Source organism: Balaenoptera ricei, chromosome 6, assembly GCF_028023285.1.
Source record: "Balaenoptera ricei isolate mBalRic1 chromosome 6, mBalRic1.hap2, whole genome shotgun sequence".
NCBI classification, from domain to species: domain Eukaryota; kingdom Metazoa; phylum Chordata; class Mammalia; order Artiodactyla; family Balaenopteridae; genus Balaenoptera; species Balaenoptera ricei.
The window spans coordinates 118,763,148-118,779,920 of record NC_082644.1 but is presented as its reverse complement, the minus strand read 5'-3'; the positions used below and the strand labels follow the sequence as shown (position 1 = coordinate 118,779,920).

The 16,773-nt window shown below is 53.0% G+C and overlaps 1 protein-coding gene across 4 annotated transcripts in view; it reads right to left on the bottom strand.

The window, feature by feature from the left end:
- Nucleotides 1-16,773, bottom strand: part of NTNG2 (netrin G2) — a 73,439-nt gene that overhangs the window by 5,546 nt on the left and 51,120 nt on the right. For 2 of the 4 annotated variants that reach the window (XM_059926607.1, XM_059926608.1), the window contains 3 exons: nt 7,106-7,278; nt 4,548-4,574; nt 120-194 (listed from right to left, as the gene is read on the bottom strand). In XM_059926607.1, the coding sequence (XP_059782590.1) occupies nt 120-194; nt 4,548-4,574; nt 7,106-7,278 (275 nt within the window). The remainder of the gene's footprint in view (nt 1-119; nt 195-4,547; nt 4,575-7,105; nt 7,279-16,773) is intronic. The other 2 variants (XM_059926610.1, XM_059926611.1) reach the window with 1 other exon arrangement.

Below are 16,773 nucleotides of genomic sequence, written 5' to 3'. Positions count from 1 at the left end.
GCAGAGCTCCAAGGCCCCTCCCCTCGGCGCCCTTGGGCCCCTTGCCACCCTGCGTCCCCACCCCGTGCCCCTGCTCCCTCCACTACAGAGTCTCAGAAGGAGCTCCCCGCTCCCCATACCTTCTGCACTGGAGGACACCTGGGGCCAGGGGGCGCTCGCCCAGAGGGGGGCAGCGGTAGATGGCCTGATCCACTCTTAGGGGAAAGAAGAGGAGAAACCAAGTTATGCAAGGGGCTGGGGCTGGGCGTATCCTGGGGACCTACTGAGGCATCACCGCATACAGGCCCCTTACAAGAAGCAGTACTATAAGAAGCGGCTCTGCCTACACTGGCCAAATAGAACTGGGTTCAAATCTACAGGAGAGGCAGCGTCTACACTACGGCAGCCTATGAAGGGCGCATGGACACCGGATGGAAGGGGGCCCCACGCCCGAGAATCTGCGTACTTTGGGCAGTCCTTTCTTCGGCGGGACACCTGATTCTTGAATCTCCCTCCCTGTGTGGCCCCCGTCACCGGGGCCACACTGAAGGCTAGAGTTAGATCAAGTCCCATGTATCTGGGCCCAGACCTCTCTGCGCTAAAGTCTCTGGCTAATGGCTGTAAAGCGGACGTGTGTTCTGGCCAAGACATCAAACGTGTCCAGAGGGTCCTCATCCTGTCCAACCCCAATCTGGGGACTGGAGCATCCTCCCTGACCCCTAGATTGGGCCCATTTTCACCAGGGACCCCAACGTGAGTCAGCCCCCAAATGCCACCGTGCCCATCTCCAAGACTAACCGGACACACAGCAGGGGACGCAGGTAGGGCTGGCAAGGCAAGGAATCATTCTGTGCCGAATTTCAAAGGACAAACCCAGAGGGACAAGGGAGAAATCAGATTTTTTCCGCTTCTTAAAGGGATTACGCACGATGCCGGTTGGTGGGGAAAGAAAAAGAAAATCTACCAGCTAAGTAGTGTGGGAGACTTTACAGCTGGGAGCCAAGAGCCTCTGGACATGAAATTGACATTTATGGGATGTTCAATGAGAAGAGAATGCGGGTGCCCAAATTGGCAAGGGCTTAATTAGGGCCGCGATAAATCCGCCCTGAAGGCATTGTGCTTTGCAGCCTCTCTCCCACCACCCTCGGCGGCCAAGCTGGGGAGAGGGTTAGTGGTCTTGAACAGCCTTTCTGCCGGCAGCCCCTGCCCTCTGGACAGCTTGACACTGGCAGAAGGGAGAAAAATCTGGGCCAGGGGTTCAAGGGCCCAGGTGGGCTTGGGCCAGAGAGCCTAACGCACTTCTTGGGAGGTACCTGGAGAGAATCAGGACCTTCAGGGGGGCCTGGGGGTGGAAAAGACTGGGTTCTCCAGGGACACACTCAGGTATGCGGGAGGAGCCTTCTCACGATGGCCCGTGTCACTTGCCAAGGCCAGATGCAGGCCCCGTCCGTTCCTTTGGAACTGGGGAGCTGTGCAAGCCAGGTCTTAAAGGCGGCACCACCTCACAGACCCCCGAGGCCTCGGGGCCGTGGCACGGGGTGGCTGAGTGGGCAGGAAACATCAGGAGTCAGTGAGCCCCGAGTTCAGGTCCTGCCTGTTACCTTGAGCAACTGCTTCTTTTTTCTTTTTTTTAAACAGCTTTATTAAGTATCATTTACATACCATAAAAATCCAGCTGCTTCTTCCTAAGCCTTCATATCCTCACCTATGGGACTAGGAAGATAACAGCCCCATCTCGTGGGGCTGTGAGCAAGGAATAGAGTACAAGCTCCTGGCCCAGGAGACGTCTGAGCTCCACTAGCTGCAGTGAGAGTCACGATTCGTGGGGTGGGGGGAATGGGCATCATGGGGGCCCAGGCATAGGCTTCAGTTGCTAAAGAGGACTGATGACCCCTAAGACTTGGGACACTCAGGTCACCGGCTGTCACACCGCAGCTGCCTTTTTCTCTTAATGCCTGCAGCCCGGCACTGGACTCAGGATGCAAAGTGGACCATGACCCCGCTGAATGCTGGTCCTGCCTGGAGGGCGGGGTACGTCCTTCTCACCACCTGAGTCCTGGGGACCCTCACGATTCAAACCTTCTCTCGTGCAGGCTCACCGCCCTGACTCTGATGCTTTCCTTAACTCCTAGCTTTGCAGTTTGCACCCTTCGTACCACGTCAGAAGCAGCTCCAAAAACGGGGTCCAGCTTCCTCAATGTGTGTGAGCGTGAGCGTCTGGCCTCCCACCCAGACAGATCACCGTTTGCAGCCAGACACGGGACCTACCACGACTATTTTTGGTCCCGTCTGCCCATCACAGGCTCAGCAAAAAAAGCGCAAGTCTCAGGCGGCTGGACCAACTTGTGTCCGGAGCCCGGATTTCCAGAGTGACGCATGTCCTCCACCCCAAAGAGGATTCCTGGGCCAAGAAGCCATCCTGAAATCCTCGAATCTCCCGGCTAGCCCCCTGCCCCCTGCAAATGTCTCCCGCGGAGAAGGGAAGGAGGTAGAAAGAAAGGAAGTGTGATGTGTCGCCCTCTGGTCCAGCGGAGGAGCTGGGCGAGGGGGACTTTTCCACGGCATTCACTGGCTGGGGGCTTGCGGAGCACCAACCCCCAACAGGCCGAAGCCGGAGTGTCGGGGATCCCACCCCAGCTGACGGAGGGCTCTCTGCCCGTTGGAAATGCCACCCTTCCAAGGGTCCATGAGCATCAGAGAGAGGAAGGGGCACGGCACTGCCCAAGGAGTAAGGAGCCCCCTACCCCACCACCTCCTCCCTGCAGAGGGGGTGGGGCAGAGGCGGGGCACACTGCTGGGGACCAGGGACCTTGGCCACATCTTCCCGGCATCCTCTGGGAAGGATGAGTCCTTTCAGACTCCTGGCACTCGCAGCAGGCAGGAGCTGGTGGGATGCCCCAAGTGAGACCGGGTGAGACCAGGGGGCCACCCCAGCACCCCAAGCCTTGAACACACCCCTGGCCTGGCCCTGCCCTGAAGGGCCCAGCCGTCCAGAGTGTGAAAACGCCAGCTCAGAGGGTCCCTTCCGCCTTGCTGATCCGAGGAGACTACCTTCTTGACTAACCCTGCACTGTCCGTTCCCGGGGGTCAGCTGCTCGTGGGCAGGGGGCAGAGCCGGGGCTAGGATGGCTGGTGGGGGCGGGGCCTGGGCCGGCTCCCCTGGGCCCCCCCTGCTAGGTCACCCCGCCTTTAAGCCAGGCTGAGCAGTGCCCTGGCGGGGGTGGGCAGGAGGAAGAGGATGCAGGACTTTCACATGAGCCCTGGATGCCCTGGCTGGGCCCAGTGACAGGTGGGTCCAGACGGCCCGGAGGCCTCTTGGCACCATGCTCTTGCGGCTCTGGGATCTAGCATTCTCTACTCTAAAAGCCAAGCCCCTCCCCTCCCCAGGGCTGATGCTCCCACATCATCACACATCACAGAGAGAGGCAGGGACTCGGGCCGGAAGTGGGAAAGGGCAGGGCAGCTGGGGCTGTAGCTGGGCACCCACCTGTGGGCTGTGGGGTGCTGGGGGCCATGGGGGCCCAAGCAGTGGATGTGGAAGGGGCAGGAGTGGTGGGGTCCCCCCTCACGGCCACAGCGGCCACAGGGGCTTTGGGGACGGGGTCTTTCCGAGACCTGCTGATGCCTGGCAAGAGATGAGAAAAGCAAGAGAGGGTGGGGGAGTTGGTGGGTGTGGAGCAACGCAGAGAAGCAACTTAAGACCCCCCTGAGCGGACCAGCGTCCCCTCCAGGTCCAGCTTCTTCTGGCCCCCTCTCCGCCCACTGGTGTCCCACAGGGAGCAGCCCCGGGGCTGAGTGTGGCCCCAAAGAGCCCTGGCAGAGGGAGACGGCGCCCCTGGAAGCCTTTCTGAGACTTGGGGTCGGCACTGGCTGGCCGTTTGACAAGTTCTCTCCTGCTGAATCTGAGAACAGATGGCAATACCCACCTAGGGGGGCGGTGGCTTCAAGGATGAAATGAGATAGTACGAGTATCCTGCTTAGCCGATGCCTGGCACTGCGCGTGCTTGATGATGACTTCGTGATAGTTGGTCACCCCCTACCGCCCTCCCTCACCTTCCCTGTTGAGTTCTCGGGACTCCCCTGACCCTCCTTCAGATGGTCTGGCTGCTCTGGGGCCTGAGTTGACCTGGACGCGTCGGGATCCGGGCTCACTTCCCTCAGCCTCCCCGTGGGCGAGCGGCTGCAGAGGTGATAGCTGCGGGCTGCCCGGAGGGAGGCCAAACCCCATGGTCAGACTGGGGGTGGGGGGGTTCTGGTCGGGGAAGGTGACCCCCACTCTTGCCTGGCAGGAGAGGGAGGAGCAGAGAGTTCCCCCGGGGGGCAAGGGGACCTTTCCAAAGCAGCACCAGCTGAGAAGCTAGAGGGGAGGAATTGTGAGACACGAAGGAGGGGTGAGGAGGGGGAAGAAGCAAATGGATTAGAGGAGCGGGTGGTGAGGCCTGTGGGTCCAGGGCGACAGGAAAGCCCTGTCTTTCCCCTCCTGCTCTTCCCAGGACATGCAAAGAGGCTCGTGCACTGAGGGCCCCAGTCGCCTTCCCAGGGTGGTGGTGACCCAGGTGTGTACTTACTGCCAACGGCGGAGCCTGCGGCGGCACCTGCGGAAAGAGAAGGGTCACAGCAGAGTAAGGGGCCCAGCCACCTCCTCCCTGCAGAGGAGGGGGTGGCAGGGCTGGGGAAAGGAAACCAGAGGGCCTGGGCACCTCACCGTGCAGGGATTGGGTCAGATCATCCATTCCATCCTCAACGGTGCCCTGAGAGGGAGGGGCCCCTATTAGCCCATTTTGCAGATGGAGAAACTGAGTCTCAGAGCTGTGACTTACCCTGTCAGGGGACCTGCTGATAAGCCTCTGCTGGGGGCTTCACAGGCACCCTTCTCATTTGATTTTAGACTCTCGGGTCCTCCAGTGCAGGACAAGGAGGCGGGTGGCCGTTCTCTCAGGAGTGATGGGATTTCAGAGAACATGAGGGTCCCCAGCCACGGGAACAGACTGGTTTACTGGAAGCTCTGATGGAAGTTACCACCAGAGGGAAACCATGGTGCAGGCTCCCATCTGAGGAAACGCAGGGACGGCGGCTGAACGACTGATTGGAAGATGATCGCAGCGCCTGCCACGTGTTGAGAGCTTTCTGCACGTGGGCACGGGCTGAGCGCTGTTCCCACCTGGGCCATTCAGTCCTCACAACAGCCCCACAGGGGGTTTTATTAGGGTCCTGATTCTACAGCTGAGAAAACAGGGCTCAGGCGGAGAAATGGCTTGTCCAAGGCCACACAGCTGCGAGTGGCAGAGGCCTGACTCCGACCCGGGCCTTTCTGTCTGTGCCCTGGGGATGAGAGGGGCCCAAGGCCACGGTCTGACCTGGGACTTTGGGTACCAGGGCGGGAATCGTCAGTCTCAGAAGGAAGGAGCTGGGGCCACAGCTTCCCCTCCAGGCGGTCCTGACAAAGGACGGAGAGTGAGGACACCCCTCCGTGCCCTGGGAGCCCTGGGGTGGACGCCGGGGTGTGGGCAGGGGACGTGTGGCGTGAGGACCTCCCCTGGTGACCCTGGTGGCGGGACAGTGAGGGAGGCCTGGGAGGATGCACCTGGGGGCCCACAGTGCATGACCTGCAGGTAAGGGTCTTAGCCTGTGGGTGCCGGGGGACCTTGGGGGGATCCTTCCAGGAGGAGAACAGGGTCCAGAGAGGAAGCGGGGAGGTGGGGGGGCCAGCAGGACAGATGAAGGGATGAGCCTGCGAGCCAGAGGGAGGTGACAGCGACGAAGGAAAGTGTTCAAGAAACGGTCCTGGCAACAAAGAGGTGGGCTGGGCACGCGGCGGTGAGGGGGGAGCGGGCGGGGTGGGCTGTCGCCCAGAGCGCTCTCCGTGCCTTTGCAGGCCAGCAGGTGCCGTGACTCTGGGAGGTCACCCTTCACAGGCTTCTTGAGCGGCGCCCGCACACGCCCAACATGCCTGTCACAGCCTCGTTGCGAGGCTTCCGGCTTTGTCAGCCTAAAGTTGCATAAATCTTTCACCGGTTGGTCGCGGGGTTGCCGATGGAGGGGCTCCTGGGAGCGTGCCCAGGAGGGGCGAGCTGAGCGGTGCCGGCGGCCCAGCCTGGCTTTGGAGCTGGGTGCAGCGGTGGTATCTAACTTGCTGCTGAACTAGGAGGGCACTGAGGGTCACTGGGGCTCTGTTTGTTCATCTGGAGAGTGGGATAATAATGAAAATAGCACCCGAGGGGTTACTGTGAGGGCTGAGAAGCTGTGTATAGAATGTGCCCGGTGCAGCCTCCTTGTCAAAGCACTTGACCAGCGTCAGCAAATCACTGGGGCGGGGGCAGCTGGGGAGATCCCACTCTGGGACCAGCCCAGGCCCCCTTACCCATGGCAGCTGGGGGCTCCCTGGGACTCTTGGTTTCATGGAGATACCCAGGGACTATGTTGGGGGCCAGTGATGGGGGCCCCCAAAGGGTGTTCATAGTGCAGGCGTGTGTGGGCGCACCCCAAGGATGACCTCTGGCACAGGAAAGCTGAGCCGGGAGAGGAGAGGACCATGCAGAGGGCACGCACGGGCCAGGGCCTCGGAGGACCCCTCTGTAAAATGGGATAATAGGAGACCCGCTTCCTGGGGCCGCCCGAAGGGTTGAGGGAGTGGGGACCCCATAGCACTTGGCTATGTAAATGCCCCATAAACACTGGTTACGAGGGATGGCGCTGCTCCTCACGGTTAACCCGGAGTGAGGGGTCCCCACCCCCTCCTCCCTGACACCCTCTGGGCCTTCTCTCCTGCCCTGGGGGCAAGAAGGGAAAGTCAGCGGAAGGTTGCTGAGGCAGCTCGTCTCAGGTTTCCAGCAGGATGCAGGTGTGCTAGAGGTTCTTGATGACAGGGCCTGGCGCTTAGGAGCTTGGCAACAAGGGGTGTGCTTGTGTGTGCATATGTGTGTGTGCGCACGTGTGTCCAGGTGTGCATGCGTGCATGTTTCTGTGTGCACACCTCTGTAGGGAGGACATGTGTGTGCATGTGTGTGCGTGATGAGATCCACAGCTCCTGAGGTTGAAGGCTGCGGGGAGACCATGGCCTCACTGGTCCGAGGGGGGAGGGGGCTGGGGGGGGGGCCCGGGCGCAGCGGGCGCTCTGCGTACGCACACGCGTTGGGAGAGCCGTGGGGCAGTGGCAGATAGGAGCCAGCCCGCCAGGACCGTGTGCGGAAGCTCCTCTTGCACTTGCCACAGTCCGGGCCGGTGGTGTTGTGCTCACACTCGCACTGCAGGCTGCCCTCGCGCACGGAGCACAGGTTGGCGTGCAGGTTGCACTTGCACCTGGGGGGACATGGAGGGGGCAAGGCGTCAGTGAGCGTGTGGGTGGGTTGGTCCAGCTCTCTGGAGGGGCTTGGAGGGTGGCCTGGAAGGGACTCTTGAGGCCATCTGTCCAGCCTGCCACGACTCTCCTTTGGGACAAATACTCCCGGATTCACCATTTTGAGTCCTTCCCCAGCATGAGGTGCCCCTGGCTCCTACCTCTCGGTGAGGGTGGGGTGATGAGATGCCCTTGTCCCAGGTGCTGAATTTTCAGTAACGCAGCTTCTGATCACCTTTGCTCTCAACCATGGAGGGTTGACAGGTAGCAAGAGTTACCTGTCCCTGGTTGTGGGGACGTGGACCTGGCCCCAGGCTGCACCTCTGCTCTCAGCCGCGGCCCACACCCATGCCCTTGAGGGCAGAAAGAAGCCCCAACTCCAAAAAGCCTGTCAATTCATCCACACATGTATTATTCATTCATTCATTCAAATATTTATAGGCAACTCATCATTCTGAAACCAGTAAATAAAGGGAAAGAATCAAGCATTTGTCTCGCCTGTCCTATAAAAAGGGTACCTCCAGGTAACCAATAGTTGATGAGGGGATGTTTCTTTTCATAGAAGCATTCCAGCTGATAATTGAAGAAGGAAGGACAGAATTTGAAAGTCACCATGTAGCATCCCCTACCGAATGGATAGCTGTAGGCACAGAGCATCAGTAGAGAGAGACAACCAAAGAAAAAGTCTCGTCAAGACAAATTGAACTTGAATCTGATCAACACTCTGGATCCAGCTACGAATTGATAGGAAATACAGAGGACAGAGAAACATACTAAACAACACCAGGGGGACGCAATCAGCAAAATCCAGAAGTGATGATATAGTTTATAGGACAGATGAATTGCAAGGGGCAAAACTTGAAATGGAGGGAGGAGGGACCCAGATCAAGAGAAACCTCAAAGGCAAAGCAATCAAGTGCAGATCGTGGACCTCATCTGGATCTTGGTCAAACAACCTCTAAACTCAGATAAACAATGTATATTTGTGAGACAACTGGAAATTTGAACACTGACTACATTTGGTGATATTAAATTAATGTTTATTAAATGCAATGATGGTATTGTGGTTACATCTTTAAAAGTCCTTAGCTTTAGGGACACACACAAGTATTTACAGATGAAAGTATCTGATGTCTGGGATCTGCTTCAGAATAACACAGAAAGGGAAAACATGGGCAGAGATACAGATGAAACAAGAAAGGCTATGAGTTAATTGCTGAAGTTGGGTGACAAGTATATGGCAGTTCATTATAGTAGATTCTATTTTTGTACGCATGTTGGAAATCCTCCATAATAAAAAGTTAGAGAGAGAGAGTGCTCTATATTCTCATATGGGAAGATTTCCAAGATATATTGTCAATATTTGTAAAAAGCAAATTGCAGAATAATGTGTTTGGTAGGATTTTCTTGTTATTAAAATACACAAAGAAAAATATTTATAGGGCACCTGTTATGTGCCAGGTTCTGAGCTGGGAATGGTGAGTATAATGGTCGACAAAGCAGATGGGGTCCCTCCTCTGATGGAGGATAGGGTCCATCGGGGAGACAATGAAAAGATCAGTGATTGGGGGAGGGGTGGGGAGGATGAATAGGTGGAGCCCAGGGGATTTTTAGGGCAGGAAAGTGACTCTGCATGACACTGTCATGGTGGACACACGACATTACACATTTGTCAAAACCCACAGAAGCACACAGCAGCAAGATACAGCCCTAATGTCAACTGTGGACTTGAGTTGACAATACTGTATCAATGTTGGTTCATCAACTATAACAAATGTGTCACACTAGTGCAAGATGTTAATAACAGGTGGAACTGGGTGGGGAACCCGGGTATTCGGAACTTTTTGCATGATCTGCTCAATTTTCTGTAAACCTAAAACCTAAAATTTAATAGACTTAATTTTAAAATAATAATCATGCAAATCTTTCATTAATGTCAATTGTTATAGGTGCCCACGTGTTCTACAAAGGAGAGGGGATCATGGGTGGGTCTTAACGTAGTCTGGGGGGAGCAGGATAGGCTTCCAGGAAGAACAATTTAAATTTGAGACCTGAAGGAACATCAAGAGTTACTCAGGCAAGGAGGGGAGAAACTTCTGGAAGGAGACAAGAGCATCGGGGAAGACCCTAGGGCCGAGAAGAGCTCAACCTGTAAGGTCTAAGATGAGGTAAGGGGGAGGAGGAGGCCAGACCGTGATTCGGAGGTTGGATTGTGTTCTGGAAGCCATTGGAAGGTTGGAGGTGTCCTGCTCTGGCTCCTATTTTATATATCACCGTGGTCGCTCCATGGAGGATGCTTTGTCAGGGGGACCAGAGCCAGGGTATGGAGAGCGGGCAGGAAGCTGTGCCCAGCTGGCAACAGAGGACAGTGGCATGGACTAGGGTGGAGGCGCCTACGTCCCACCAGTGATGCCCGGCGTGTGCAACATTCCCCCTCGCTGGATCTCATCATCTCAAAGATTGTTTCCCGAATGCTAAACCAGCACTTCTTCTCCAGCTCGTAATTTCCCCCTTCTCTTCATACCCCACCTTCCACTGAGTGACGCTCCTCTGGGACACAGCGTCTCCCCTTAGCCTCTGCTTATCCACACGATGAATATTTAACTCCCTGCATCTTCCCACTTCATAAATCAGTCCTGCCTCCCCTCCTGCCCTCTTTGTCTCCATCTGACTGGAGCACTGCTGCGAGGCCGGCCTTCCAGGTCAAGGATCCCAAATGGGGAAAACTGGTTGCCAGGTTCCTAGCAGCCCTGCAGCTCGGAGTTAACCTGCTGCCTGCTGGCTTCAGAAGTGCCGGGGCTGCCTTCCTTCTCATGGCTTCTCTCTGCCCTCATATCATCTTGAGGAATGGTTATGGGAAATTAGGCGCATCCATGCTATGGAGTATTATAAAGCCATTAAATATTATGTTGTCAAAGGCTACTTCAAGCCTTGGGGAATGTTCCAAATAGAAATGAAAAGACCATACTCAGCAAGTGTTTACTGTGTGCCAATGGGTATCTCATCCGACCCTTGAATGACCACAAACGCTGGTACTATTGTCACCTTCACTTTACAGACGAGGAAATGGAGGCTCAGAGAGGTTAAGTATCTTGCCCAGAGTCACAGGGCTGTCCAGAACTGTGACTGAAACCGGAACGCAGAGATATCCAACTCCGGAGTCCAAGAGGATAACACGGGTTAGAATATGGATTGTAAAAATGTAACATACCAAACTGTAGGTATTATAGTGTTATGGACTGAATTGTGTCCCCTCTCAAATTCATATGTTGAAGCCCTAACGCCCCAATGCAACTGTATTTGGCGAGAGACCCCTTAGAGAGGTAATTAAAGTTCAAGGAGGTCAGAAGGGTGGGGCCCTAATCCCATAGGGTTGGTGCCCTTACAAGAGGAGGAAGAGACCCTGGAGCTCTCTCTCCACCATGTGAGGACACAGTGAGAAATTGGCCATCTGCAAGCCAGAAAGAGGGGTCTCACCAGAAACCAACCCTGGCAGCATCTTGATCTTGGACTTCTAACTTCCAAAATTGTGAGAAAATAAAGAAATGTCTGTTGTTAAAGCCCCCCAGTCCGTGGCACTCCATTATGGCAGCCCAAGCAGACTAGTACATGCAGCTTCTGATTATGTTTAAGTACATATATCCATACCTGAAACACCAGTAGACAATACATCTAGGTATTCCTGTACCTGTCCTGAGGGAGGGGTGGGATTATAAATGATTATAGTTATTATTTCTATTTCCTTCTTTGTCACTTTGCACGTTTCCTACATTCTCTATAGTGAGCAGGTATTACTTTTATAAGTAGATAACAAATGGTTTTTGAAAACTGGAAGTCAGGCTAGGTGGGGAAGGAGGCTGGTTCTTGAGCTCACACAGGCCTTTCCTCTCAGGAGGAGAAGCAGGTCCATCAGGGTCCTGTTTGGGAAACGATCGCTCCGTGTTACACACCGTGCACTGTTCGTGACTCTCAAGTCCCAGGTTCAAGGATGTTTTTTGGACTCTCTGGAATAGAATTCTGATGTAGAGTGAAGGCCCTGTCCAAGGGAATTAGCCAATGCTAAAATCTGTGCTATTTTAACTCCATCTTCCCTGGATACTTAGCCCTGTCAAGGTTTTACTGCAGCACAGAGCTGAAATAAACAGAGCATGAGAAAGCCTGTTCACTCTTTCCCTGGAGTTCCAATCTATTACCACATATGTACTGCGGGCCTACTATGTGCTCAGCTCTGGGAAAGGCACAGAGAGGGATGGGCAGGCACCTGCTGGCACTGGGGACCCTTCTTCCTGGGAACACTAGACCCCAAGGATGGTCCATGGCAAAGAAAGGTTCTGTGTTTAAACCTTATTGGTCAACACATGTGATGCTCTCCTAATGCCCTCACATCCTGCTCCCTGACTGCCACCCTCCACCCAGGGTCCCAGTGCACATTAGCATATTAAAGGCTCTGACAAGTCCTGCAGGAAAGAAACCTGCTGACTTTGTCTAACAAAAGTTTGTTTGCAAAACCAACCTTCTGGTATTAGACCTCAGAAGGTTTTAATTTTTTTCATCTGAATTCCTATTTAACATACCACTGAGCTAGCTGGAGAGGAACACCCCAGCTGGGTGGAACCAGGAATGTACCCCATGCCTCTGGCCCGAGGATCAGATATTTTCAGATATCAGCTACAGAAAACAAAGATTGCCATCTCAACTTTGGGTGTTAACACTGACCCTGGCTTGTTAAAAATTTGTAAAAGGGCAGCTGAATCTGAGTAGCGTGTTATAATGATGATAGTAGGGAGTCACGGAATGTGAGAGCTCGACAGGCCTGGCGGGGGCTCGCATACAGCTGGGGAGAAGCCTGCCCAAGGTCATGCAGTTTAAAGGTTACTCTGGATCCAAATCCAGACATCCTTCCCTGACCTTGTCTCTGCCCCGCCCCATGCTGGCCAGCCCCTCCCACCATCTTCATCTCCCAGAGGGTGTCTTGGCTTCCCTGCCCTCCCTGGTTGAGCCCTGGAATGAGCACAGTGCCTCCTCTATCGGGGAGAGAAGAAGTTCCCTGCTGGGCAGAGCTGCCAGGAGGAGCCCACACAGTGTGGGGGAAGCCTCGCCAGGGCTGGCACAGAAACAGAACGCAGTCAATGGAACTGCTTCTCAGACTTCCTGACTTTTGCAGGGAGCGCATTGCAGGGAGTAATGCGCTCTGTGTGTGTGTGTGTGTGTGTGTGCGCGTGTGTGTGCGCGCGCGCATGCATGGGGCTTCACCTTTCTGCCTCTCTCTTTGTGTCCCTCTATGTCTCTCCATGTCTCTGTGTCTCTTCCCATCTCTGTCCAGCATGAGTTCTGATCCTGCTTTCCTCTAGACCTCTGCGCAATGCAGTTCCCTCCGCTTGGATCGAGCTGCCAGGCTCCGCCCCTTTCTCCTAAAGCTAACACCTAGTGGGCGTGTCAGGTTCAAGGCCAAATGTCACTTCTGCAGGGAGGGCCTCCCATCAGCCCCTGCTATACCTTCCCTCGTCCCAATGTCCTTTGTAATAAGCATCATTTCCCAAAGTGGAGCACATGACATGACTGGGGGAGATGCGGGCTAGAACTATAGAAGAGTTTAATCGTTTTTGTTTATTTTTGATTACACAGTATTTTTTTTTTAAGTGACAAACTCACCAAGCCTGGGAATCTCAAAAATATTATTTGGCCTAGATGAGGTCAAACTTTAAAAGCATATTCATTTAAAGAAATTATTAAGTAAATAAATAAATCATGTGGATATCCTTATGCAAAAGACTGACAGTAGAACTCAACCTCACGCCATAAACAAAAGTTAACTCAAAATGCATCAAAAACCTATATGTAAGAGCTAAAACTAGATAACTCTGAAAAGGAAACACAGGGGTAAATCTTCACGACTTTGGATTAAACAGTGATTTCTTACACATGACACCAAAAGTACAAGTAACAGAAGAGAAAATAGATACATTGGACTTCATCAAAATTAAATACTTTTGTGTTTCAGAGGACGCCATCAGGAAAGTGAACAGATAACCCACAGAACGGGAGAAAAATCTTATCTCTGGTAAGAGATTTATATCTAAGAATATATAATGAACCCTTACAACTCAATAATAAAAAGACAACTCAATTTTTCAAATGAGGAAAGGATTTGAATAGGTATTTCTTCCAAGAAGATACACAAATGGCCAACAAGCACATGGTCACTTCACTAACCATCACAGAAATGCAAGCAAATTACAAGGGTTACCACCTCACATCCTTAGAATGGCTAGTGTCAAAACCACAGATAATAACAAGAAAATGATTGTGAGAATCTGGAGGAAATGGAAGCCACGTACACTGCCGGTGGGGATGTAAAGTGTTGTGAGTGACTTTGGAAAACTTTCCACAAAAGTGAAACTGACTCACCATATGACCCAGCAATTCCCCTCCTAAGTATATATCCAAGAGAAACGAAAACACATCTGCACAAAAACATGTACATGAATGTTCACTGCAGTGTTAATCATAATAGTCACAAGGTAGAAACAACTCATATGTCCATCAACAGAAAAACCAAATGTGGTGTATATACACCATGGAATATTGTTCACCCATAAAAAGGAACAAAGCACGACACCTGCTACAGCGTGGGTGAACCTGGAAGACATCATGCTACACAAAGGAGCCAGACACAAAAGGCCACATATTGTATGATTCCACTTATATGAAATGTCCAGAACAGACAGAAAGTAGACTCGTGGTTGCCAGGGGCTTGGGAGAGGGGAGAATGGGAGTGACCGCTAGATGGTACAGGGTTTCTTTCTGGGGAAACGAAAATGTTCTAAAGTTGACTATAGGGATGGTTGCACAACTCTGTGAATATACCAAAAGCCACTGAATTGTACACTTTAAATGGATATGTTATGGTATGTAAATTACATTTCAGTAAAGCTGTTGCTAAACAAACAAATGAATAACTAATTGGAATATATGGGAAATAGTGAAGTCGTTACCTGAGTGACTAAAGCCTGGGAACCAGGGTTTTATTGCAATCTCTCTCCTGCAAAACTTCAAAGGTTTGTTTTACTATTTGTATCAACCTAGCACCATTGCACCTTAAAGAAACTCTTGCTGGGTGAACATAGCTGATACAAGGCATCATTCTGAGAACTCCTCACGGATAAACACCTCAGCCTTTACCAACCATCCTATGAATGACATACTATTATTATCTGCATTATGCAGACGGGGAAACTGAGGCCTGGAGCGGTGAAGTGAGCTGCCTGAGGCCCCCCAGCTGGTAAGGGGCAGACCCACAACTTGAATCCGGGCAGCCTGACGCCAGAGCCCACACTGAATGTCCACATGCCGTGGCGGCCCAGTGTGGCGGGCACTGGGATCCTGGGATCAGCGGGCAGGGCTTCGACCCGCTCCCAGTGCACATGCTGGGTGGCCCTGCACAAATTCTTCACTAATCTGAGTCCTAGTTTTCTCACCTGGAGAATGGGGAGCAACAAGCCTGGTCACACCACGGGCTGTCGTGAGGATCGGTGACCTCGGTCATTCCTGAATAGGGGATGAGCGAATGGACATAAGTAATGCACCTGCCATGTCACCCAGCCTCGCACACAGGTGCTCATTTGGGGTTAATACTTCTCCTCTTGCCTTTCCTGCTGATTGTAAGATGGTAGCCCTGGCCCCTGGTTGCCCTAGACTGGGACGTTCTGCCACTTCCTGTGTGACCTTAGGAGAGTTGCTGAAGTTCCTCGGCCTCTGTTTTCTCATCTGTAAAATAGGGATGGCAGTGGCACCTACCTCATATGGTTGTCATAAGGAGTAACTGAGACATGGCCCTGAAGACATGCATATAAGTGCTTGGCAAATGCTAGTGTCTTGTTGGTTTTCTCATTTCTTATATTTATGAGTGTCTAGAGACGGGGTCCTGAAAGCTTTCCTTGAATGAATGTGTCAGTTCTTCACAAGAACCTCATGAAAGGTTTATTGCTATTATCTCTATTTTACAGACAAGGAAATGAGGCACAGAGAAGTTCAGCAAGTTGCCCAAGGCCATACAGCTGGTGAGCCCCACTTTAAGAAGGGGGTGGCGGCCTGGAGGGTCTCCAGTGCTGGTTCTCAGACAGATATAGGCTCAGAGAAATCCAACCTGCCCACAATTCCCCCAAAGGACACAGTCATGTCCTTCCCCCCTCCCTCAGGCTGCCGTCCTGAGGTTTCTCTTCCCTATTCCAGAAGGCCCTCGGGAGATGAAATTAAAATAAATAAGCAAGCATATATAAATACTCTATAGAGCACTCATAGGTGACGTGCGTTATTAACTGAATCCTTGTGAAAACCCAGAAGGCATCGCTCTTCCCATTTTATAGGTAAGGATATAAGATTGTAGTAAGTCAAGTGTCACGAACTCACCCCAGGTCTCTGGGTGGAAGAGGCTGGATTTGAACCCAGAACTGTCGGTGCCAGACTTGGACTTCATCACCATTCTATTGGCTTGTCTCTCCCGGCACTTGCCTTATGTTGATTCCACTTGGATAATGAAGGCCAGTGGGGAGGGCCACCGGACAGATACTTCCAAGCCCACTACCAATTCCGAAGCCCAGCCTCAGCCAAGGAAATGCAGGAGAAAGAAGCTCCCTTTCCTAACTTTCTAACACCAACTGCAGCCTGCGTCTAGATGTAGGTGGGTGGTCCAGACTCCTGGCTCTACCGCTGGCCCGAGTATTTCTCCTGCATCCATGCGATCAATTTTCCTAGGGAATTACTTTCTGAATTTGACCTTTGAGAACCATCCATCTCACCAGAAAGCCATCACCTGAGCCGCCTGACCCCGCTACACAGCACTTTTCAGCTCATCCATCAGGGAACATTATTTAATAATGAAAGAGGGACAGGGCAAGGCCGGCCAGTCCACGGGGCCTGCCACTGGCCAGCAGTCCACTCCCAGCCCATCAGGATCTGCTGCCTGGCCCATCACAGAATCCCGGGGCTTTGACCCTTTGGATGGCAGCAGGAGTGGCTCCGTAAGAATGGGGGGTAAGGGAGGAACAGAGACGCTGAGTCAGCAGCCAGAGTCAGAGCAGATTCCCTGCTCCTGATTTGCCTGGGTGACCTTGAGCGAGTCACTTCTCCGGATCTCAGACCTTTCGTTTGCAATTTGGAAGGGCTGAATTACATCTTAGCTTTTCAACTTTTCTATTTAGTTGTTCATGGGTGCCTAATATACTGTTTGGCACGCAGTGGGCTCTCAATCGATAGCGGCTGAATGAATGAAGGAGGAAAGGAAGGGAGGGAGGAGACAATGCACAGAAGCTCTTTGCACAGCATCTGGCACGGATGAGCCTTAACGGCTCAGTGAAAGCCAGGCAGTATCACGGCTGGAGCAGTGTGGTGGCAGGCGACCGCAGGGTCTTAGTCTCCGGGTCCATAAAACTGGGGACTTGACGGTTTCCACGAGACAG